This window comes from Nipponia nippon, unplaced genomic scaffold (assembly GCF_047370975.1).
Source record: "Nipponia nippon isolate SJK-2023a ecotype South Korea unplaced genomic scaffold, ASM4737097v1 scaffold_6, whole genome shotgun sequence".
NCBI lineage: Eukaryota > Metazoa > Chordata > Aves > Pelecaniformes > Threskiornithidae > Nipponia > Nipponia nippon.
This window is the reverse complement of record NW_028262380.1, coordinates 36,577,655-36,586,220: the sequence shown is the minus strand read 5'-3', so window position 1 is coordinate 36,586,220 and position 8,566 is coordinate 36,577,655. Positions and strand designations below refer to the sequence as shown.

Genomic DNA, 8,566 nt, shown 5'->3' with positions numbered 1-8,566 from the left:
TGCTAACGCTTCCTAAATGGTAACCCTAACAGCAAATTATAAATCCTTCATAATTTGACTTGTATCTGAATTATTTTATGTGTTTTCAGTGGGAAAAATAACCATTTTCTTGACTGACTCAGAACAGTGAATGCTGGAGACCGTGAACTGATGGGAAACGATGACGCACCATATCTGAAACCTGGCCAGAGATTGCCTGGTGGATTGGAGCAGACCTGGCTCTCATTGGAGCCGATTTGGGAAAATCCACCCTCGATCTCAGCCCTTTGCCTTTCCCATCATGGGTTATCACAGGCATTTTCAGAGGTGCCCATGCTGTCGGCTGTGGACATCCCCGATGGCAGCTCTCCTCCGGGCACCAGGGAAAGCTGTGGGACGCATGGGGCAGCAGCTCCTGTGGTTTGTGGGGTCCTTCAGTGGGGGCTTCGTTTGGAGCCCATCTGCGGCCGGCGCAGGGCAGGTCTCCAGGGCAGCAAGGACACATGGCTGTCACAGCTTTGCCCATCCCACATGATGCGGCACTTCACCCGCTATGGAGCAACCCCCTTCAGAGAGCAGGTCCTGTTTCATTCGCTTCAGCTCCTACACCATTAATTCCTCCATCCTCCTCCTTTGTATTCACTTCTTAACCTTCTCTGGCTGTCACATCTGCACATTTACCAGCTGGTTTCCCATATTTAATTGCCCTCAGAGGGCTTCTTCAAGAGCCACACCTGCTTTCGTATGGGCCTTAATTTGTCACTGTCCAAACCGGAGCAGCGAGCATCTAAAATTCAGCCTCTATGACTGTGTTGTATTTCTTCAAATGCATTATTAATTACTGGGCCTTTACAGGCTGCATTCACCTGTTTCTGCATAAAACAGTCTTTCTTTTGCTGGAAAGCTCCCCACATCATGGATATTAAATATCTTCTTGTCAGTGGGACTTGTGTTTGTTCATCTCGTTTGTTCATCTCATTTTTTCTTGCAGGAAGAGGCTGTATGAAATGCAAAGAGAAAGCTCAGGGCTCTCTCCATTTTATTCTGTTTAGAGAAATTTAAAAAAAGTTATTTGTCTTTGTCAAAGCTGTTCTTACAAGGAAACATTTGAGATTAGGGCAGCAGGGGACCTTCGAGGTCATCCCGTCCAGCCCCCACAGCAGTGTAGGCAAGCAGGTTGTGTGATCCAGCTCATAAAGTGCTTGAACTCCACCTTAAGAGACATTAAGCTTTTTTTTGTCCTCCTTCACAGCTGCTATGGGAAGGCTGCTTTAAAACCTTATTTTTAAGCCCAAGGTGATTTCCATATTAAATCCATGCTTGGAGCAGCCCTCCATGGCTGGACAAGGCGTGCTTTCCCTCTCTCTTACAGCATCTTCTCAGCCAAGACATGTGCAGGGTGCGGGACATGGCTGGCCGGCGTTACCCCTCTCCCACCGCTGGGATCCTCGAGGACGATCAGTGAGCTGCAAGCAGAAAACCACAGTGCTGCCTACTCTGGCAAACACAGAAACAAAGTCTTTCCCCTAAAAGCCCTGCCAATATGGGGAAGACATGGAAGAAGTAGCAAGGGAGAGAGAGATTTACAGGTGGATGGATGGGCAGAAAAATAAGCACTTTTAAAAAATTAATTTTGAATTTGCCAGAGCATCCTTCTGCCCAGGGGTCATGTAGAAGGTGGGAGGCTCCTCTCAGAAATCAGAAGTAGCCCCCTCCTGAGTCACTTTGTATAGCCTTGGCCTGCAGGGGCACAACTAACCTGAATAGGGGAGCACAAAACAGTGATTGCCAGTTCATTGGTTGCGTTACCACCGTAGGATGAGCAGCACATTGGACCACTGAAGAAAGGCTAGAACTGCCTGTTATGGACACGTGGCTCGCTTAGATACATTTACATGCAATGCAGTGGCCAGGAGCCCTGGCAAGGAGGCAGCCCGCTGCGAGCGGCAGGTTGGCCAGGCGTTTGGAGGGGATCGCAGCTGATCCCCCGCAAACCCTGCCTGCACGCCGCAGCCTTTACAACAGCCGGTGCCGCCTCGGCCTCCTTTTTCTATCCAGCAAGAAAGCAATGCCAGTGTCTCCAGCCGATTTTGAGGCTTAATTAATATTCACCAAGTGATATATATAAGTGCTGAGTAATGTTTTAACGTATTATTAATTTCTTGAGAACGACAGAAGGCTGCTCAAGAGCCATCAGTGCCCACTCCCGCAATCACAGAAAATTGGTCATGCAGGAGGTGCCCACGCGGTCCCGGCAGAGGACACTGACGTTTGGGGGCTGGGGGCCGGCTGCCTGTGACCCCCCGGTGCCGGACACGGGGGCAGCTCCTGTGCACACGCCGGTGCCCCTCGCTCCTGAAGGCTGCTGCAATCCTGATATGAAAATGCCTTGTTTGGTGCAGCCAAGGGAGGAATGAAACGAGCTCCCCGGAGCTCAGCTAAGCCCTGATCGGTGCTGGTGCAGGAGGTGGGCACCACATCTCTCCCACCTCAGCCCACCCTCCTCGCTGTTTCCTTGCTGTCTTTTATTGCTTTAATCAGAGCCCCCCCGAGCTGATGAAGGCTCAGAGTCCTCCTGAGCAGCACTGCCGGCACTGCCTAACCGGAGGGTGCCGCGTTTAACCTAGAGCAAAGCTGTGAGTGAGAATGAGTGACGGAGCAAGGAGCTGCATCGCCCATCCCTGCCGCTCTCTGCTCCCCTCTTGCATAGGTATTTTCTTTCCCACTAGTGGGATCAGGCTTTAATAACAACAAAAGCAGCTCTAGATGCAGCCCAAGTCCTCTGTATTTGGAAGTATACCCAGCTGATTCCTATCAAGGATCATTAAGGGCCACATAAACACCCAGGTCTCTCTGAGACCACTTATTCTCCTGTTGAAATCAGGGCAGGAGGCTCACTCAGGAATCTACACGGAGGCAGCAGGTTTGTGGAGGGTCTCGGTGTTGTGGGAGGGGGAATCGGCGGTAAAGGGTAACAGAAAGGGAGTTAAAGGGGAGAAAAATAACTGCAATGACAAACACAGAATGAAAGAAAAGTCCCAATTCCTGCTTTGCTGGCTACACCCCTCCTGCCTAAAATTTACTGATTTCTTCCACCCCAGCTCTCCCTACCTAAATCACCCCACTTTTTTTGCAGGAAGGCCGCGTTTTTCTCCCCTCCTCTGCGGGGAGGCAGAGGGTGGCGGCGGCGGGCCGCCCCCCGACCCTGCGGCCGCCTGTGCCGCGCCGGGCGGCCGGCAGGGGGCGCCGCCGCGCCGGGCACGCCGCGCCGGGGTCGGGGTCGGGGTCGCGGTCGCCCGCGGGGTCCTCGCCGGCCTCCCCCCCTCACGAACGAGGGTCCTTCCTCCTGCCCCGGCAACGCCAGCCGCCACGCAGGAGGCTGCACCCTTTGCAGCCACCGCCTTGCTGGCCGTCGACACCGAAAAAAGGGGCAAACGAGGCCATAAAAGCAGCGCGGGGGGCGACCTCCCCCTCCAGGTGCCGCCTCCTCCCCTCAGCCCGCCGAGCCGACGGAGAAAACACTGTTATTTCAGTGCTGCTGACTGATGTCTCCCACCCCGAGGCGGGAGCTTGTCTGCACCCCCGGTGGGTGACGCTTGCCAGCCAGCCCGGAGGCCGGCGGAGGCGGTGGGACGAAGCGGGTGTGCTGGTGTGGCTTCGGGGCGCCCGCCCCGTACCGGGGATGGGGGCCAGCAAGCAGGCGGCAGGCAGGGCGAGGGAGAGAGCAGGGCAGGTCTGCTGGCTGCCCACGGTGGTTTTCTGCTGAAATTGGGCTGGTGGAGCGGAAACCGTGGCATTGGTTGGCATCAAGTTGCCAGATTTGGGATAATGTTATACCAGTTTGCAAGTCCGTAGTGACTTCCATATAACTCAGACTTTATCGGAGTCATCTATACAGCTATAAACATCTGTACAGAGCTTGAGAGTTACGGTGTCCAGTCAACTGTAATTCTGAAATGTTCTTATTTTTAAGCAGGCCACAACAAGCTTCCTTTAACATAAATGTGTTTCAGTACCTACACAAAAAACTTTTTTCCATGTAGGCAAGAGTTGTCTTTCAAAATAGCTATTAAAGGCTCATTACGCTAAAACAGAGGGTTTCAAACTTTTCCCTTCATTAGGCCATGTTTTCTTTAAAAATTCCCATTCCATTTGCAGCCGCCTGCCCTCTTTCCGCAGCCTTACGGGGAAAGGGGGGGGAAGGTTACATGGAGTTTTTCCAATGCCTTTCAATTCTCCATGCCCAGAGCTCATTCGGCCCGCATCTCCCCCTGAGGTGCGGAGTTTAACGTCTGATGGATGTTTTGACTTCTACTGAGCAGTGAGGAGAGAAGAGATTTTGTGGTGCTAGCCGCCTTCCTTAATTCACCCCTTAGTTGTGAAGTCTCGGTACTTGTGGAGGGCTCCGGCCAGCGTCCGGGCCGATGGGAAAGTGTCTTTGTGAGGCCGCAATCTGTGGGCAACGTGGGCTGCATCCCAAGGGGTGCTGGAGGGCTCATCCATCGAACCCTGGCCAGTAGTGCCACTCACATGGCCGCCAAGCTCATTGATAAAAAAGGCTCAGGGAAATTGCCATTTTTGGCACGGCTACAGGGAGGTGACTGAGACCGACTCCCACGCCGTCCCCCCGCAGGCAGTCCCTCAGCACCCTCCTTTTTGCGGGACCCACGTTCACGGGACACGGGGGGAGCATCTCCGGGCAGACCTGGGCAGTGCTGCCAGTTCAAGGGTAGTCCTGCTGCGAATTAAAGGACTCATTGGTATACCTGTGCTGCTTTCCCAGGCTTGGCTTCTCCTCCATCGTCCCCTCCCTGCCCCTGCGGTCAGTTAATGTAAAGAAAACACGATAAACTCCGCTGAGTAGGTTTGGAGACTTATTCCGATTAAACCAGCCTGTTCCATGAACATCATTGTTGGTTTGTGGAGCACAAAGCAGGAGCAGGGCCCCTTGTCCTTGAGGCCCTTGGTGTTGGTTTTTGAGGTCTTGTTGCTGTTTGCACCGCCCCGTGCAGGGAAGCGGGGTGTACCGTGCGGGCTCCGGAAAGCCCGAACCAACTGAACCCCCGTACCACTGGCGATGCGCCCGACTCCTGCGCAAGCAGCTGATGTGATGGTAACAAGGTGGGCTTGGAGAAGTGGGTCTGCAGAGAGCATCCAAGGCTCGCCTCTCAGGAGAGCAAAATGGTTTGTCATCACCATTTGCTAGTGTGAATTACATGTCCCTGGACGGATGTTCAAAAGGTTAAATATTGAAATACAGCCGGAAAAAAGGACTGCGTATACAAGCTACAGTATCTTGTGTGATGTATTTAATGTCCCTAATTTACATGCTGACAACTTTGCCATTTCTAAACAATGTTATCATTCATCTTTCTGATGATTAATCAGCACAAGCTTCAAACACTGTTTATCACACTTCGATGCAGCAATCAAACAAGAAAGGCAAGGTGTTACAGGGGTGGGTTTTTTTTTTTCCCCAAAAAATCTTGTAGTATTTACAAAAAGATGCATATTTTTTCTTACACCATTCTTAGAATTATTCACTCATTCACAAACAGTCACTGTTTAAAAACATCATTCAGAAATAGGTTTTAAAATACACCCACCTCCGTTGCATAGTATACAGAAAAATAGGCGAGAGTCAAGACACTTGATTTTTTTGAATGAGAACGTGAACTGATTCAGAAGTACAACATTTATGAAGAAGATGCACTTCTCAAACAATAATCAGCTGTAGTTCTCCTGAAGCTAATAAGCTTCTTGTAGGTCTACTGTCAAATTTCCCTTTTACAGATCAAGTACCTTTTGTGATGTATTGCCACACACACAATGCTTGCATTAAGGTCAAACAAATCCTACTGCAATTAGATTTACTCTGCGGTATTTGCATGTGGACACTGACGAAAATAAGTTACACAAAGTACTCTGAGGGACCAACGCTGGTTTTGTGTGGCACGGCCCATCCCTGGAACAACTCAATGAACCCGATTTGTTATTTCCAATTTCTGTTTGTATAATTGAGAATGTGAATATAGCCTTATGCTTTTAGGATCTTTTCTTCTGTAAGAGGACCTTCGGTTTAAAATGGCAGGCTATGGAGGGATTAGCAGGTATTGACTGTTATCTATCCTGTTGATTTTCAAACAAAACTTGGTAATTTAGTAATTTGGTTATCTTGTATACTGATAATTTTTTTTGCTTTAAAATTGTGCTCCAGTGAATTCATTGAGCCTGGTCCATTAAAGAGCAACAGGGAACTCTGAACAATAGGTGCTTGTTTTACAGCTACTTGCAAATGCTTCGAAAGCACTAAATTGCCTTTTATACTCAACAGTCTAATAACAAAGACTGATTTTCTCCCTTTTTTTTCCCCAATTGATTTGATGGTTCACTTGAGCTTTAAAAACACATTACATAAATCTTTACAGCTATTACAGAAGTCTTTTGTCAAGTTTAATTTGGTGGGGTTTTTTTTCCCCACAGTGTAATCATTCACCCTTAAACTCACTCTACCACACATACCCGGATCGTGCTTGACTCTGGATCCACAGGAATAAGAAGTCCTAAGTGTTTATTTTGCATAGGGAGGGACCTAAATCCTTCCAAAGGCAGTTTGTCATGGAAAGCTCCTGGTCCAGAGGTATATCAGAGAAAGCGCTGAGCACTCCCGAAGGCATTGCCGAAGGCCCCAGCCTCCCGAAGAGAGGAGGACATTTTGCAGGATCAGACCCTTACAGCCCTGTTTTAGACGAGCTTATTTCACAGCAGAAATGTAATGATGTAAAAAGGAACACCTTTCTAATGACCCGCCACGGCATGCGTCTATCCATCCCAGTGTGTAACACCAAGGGCTGTGACAACTAGACGATTTAACAATTAAGTGAAATTAATCTTCTGAGCTAACAGACTGTGGGGGTGGCTTGGCTGCCAGCCCCGTGTTGAACATCACCCCAAGGTGGATCCATGGCTGTGCTGGAGTGAACGAGTAGCGGCAAAATCAGGTTTTTCAGGGATTTAATATATCTGCCATGTTGATGTTTTCAGGATTACATCATCCATTTGACTTAACCTTCAGAGGTATTACCTCTGACAACAGCTCCATCCTCTCCTGCTGTTTAACTTGACTGTTACAACTTTGTTTGGGCTTGATAGCCTGTGGTGGAAATATTAGCTAGGATTAACTGAGAGGGTGGGAGATCCATCAGTGTAGACCTCTCTCCCTGCTGCAGAATAAAGGGGAATATGTTGCTCGCTGGGCAGAGGCGTAGAGAGCAAGAGCTGGTAGAAAAGCAGTAAGTGTTGAAAAACCTTCCGAAACGCAATTGGGTAGAAAAACCCAAAACCTGAGCAGATGATATTATCTCCACCAGGAAAAGCAGAGAGGCTGTTAAATGCCAGGCTTCCTCATCCTACTTTTTCCTGACCCCTGTGTGTCCAGATGCCGTTTTGCTTTCCTCCTGGTTTTGAAGTGGAGGATTTCTATCGCTCTCCCCTTTCCCCCCAGCTGCAGTCTGTGAGCAAAGCCCAGCCGTGGAGGCGTGCAGGGCCAGGGCTCGCTTTGGGGAAAATGAAGAAGGAAAGGCTCAGAGAAGTAGGCTGCCTTCACTGCTCTCCTGCCGATCCACCTCTCTCGGCATTATGATGGCTCAGCAAAGTGCTTGGCTCTTTGAAGAACGGGTCAGTCTAGATGGGGCCTGGCTAGTGCTGTAAAGAGAAGGTGGGGCTCTGCTGGTGGTGGAGCTGGAGATGAAGGAGTGGATCAGAAAGAACCCAGTTAAATGCACAGAGGTCTGTCTCCACCCCTGAGCTTCTCACCGCTGGAAGCCAGGGTGAGCCTCTCGGTTAAAGATGCTGGGGTAAGATGTGTTTAATGCTCAGAGATCTCCACATGCACCCATCGGAAAATTTTGCGGGTAGCCGGCTGGGATTCTGCTCTCGTTGCCAGTGCTTTAAATCCCGAGTAGTGACCCCGACTTTGCTGCCTGTGTTTAGAGCAGCACAAAACCTGGCTTCATGTTATAACCACTGTAAAAGCAGGATGGGTCAGATTCACGCCTGGCAGAACATGACAGAGGAGCGGGGGGCAGCACTCTATTAATGAAGTTATTATTCAAATGAAGAACTTGGGCGGGGGGGGGAAGGATGGAGTTGCTGGTGACACTGACCGACATTGTTCGGGGATCACAGTAAGGAGATCTGCCTGGCAAAGAGGGCCAGCAGAGCCAGCGCCAGGGTGCAGCTGCTGCGCGGGGGGAGCGGTGCCAAGGGGGCCGTGTTTCGGAGCATGCACTCCACCCTGGACCAGGAGCCATTGTTGGGCAGCGGCTGTATTCCTGCCAGGCTGCACATGATGTTGTAAACATCCACGGATCTGATGGGAGGCGCTCGGAAGTTGGATCGGAAATCTGCAGGGAAAACAGGCAGAGAGAGGAGTTGGCATTGTATGGCTTGGGGCTCAGCTCCTGAAACATGGGGCACTGAGTGGTAACATAGCTCAGGAAAATGTTTTAGTTAATTATTTTTACTTCTAGTCCAATATTATTCTAAAAACTAAAAAAGAAAATTTAATTAAATTATGAAGTACAGG

General features: G+C 49.9%; 1 protein-coding gene across 1 annotated transcript in view; it reads right to left on the bottom strand.

The window, feature by feature from the left end:
- Window positions 1–5,273: 5,273 nt before the first annotated feature.
- The window catches only part of ENPP6 (ectonucleotide pyrophosphatase/phosphodiesterase 6), a 33,309-nt gene continuing 30,016 nt past the window's right edge, over window positions 5,274–8,566 (bottom strand). Inside the window, exon 8 of the mRNA XM_009474816.2 lies at window positions 5,274–8,384. Within this exon, the coding sequence (XP_009473091.2) occupies window positions 8,161–8,384 (224 nt within the window). The 3' untranslated portion in view covers window positions 5,274–8,160. The remainder of the gene's footprint in view (window positions 8,385–8,566) is intronic.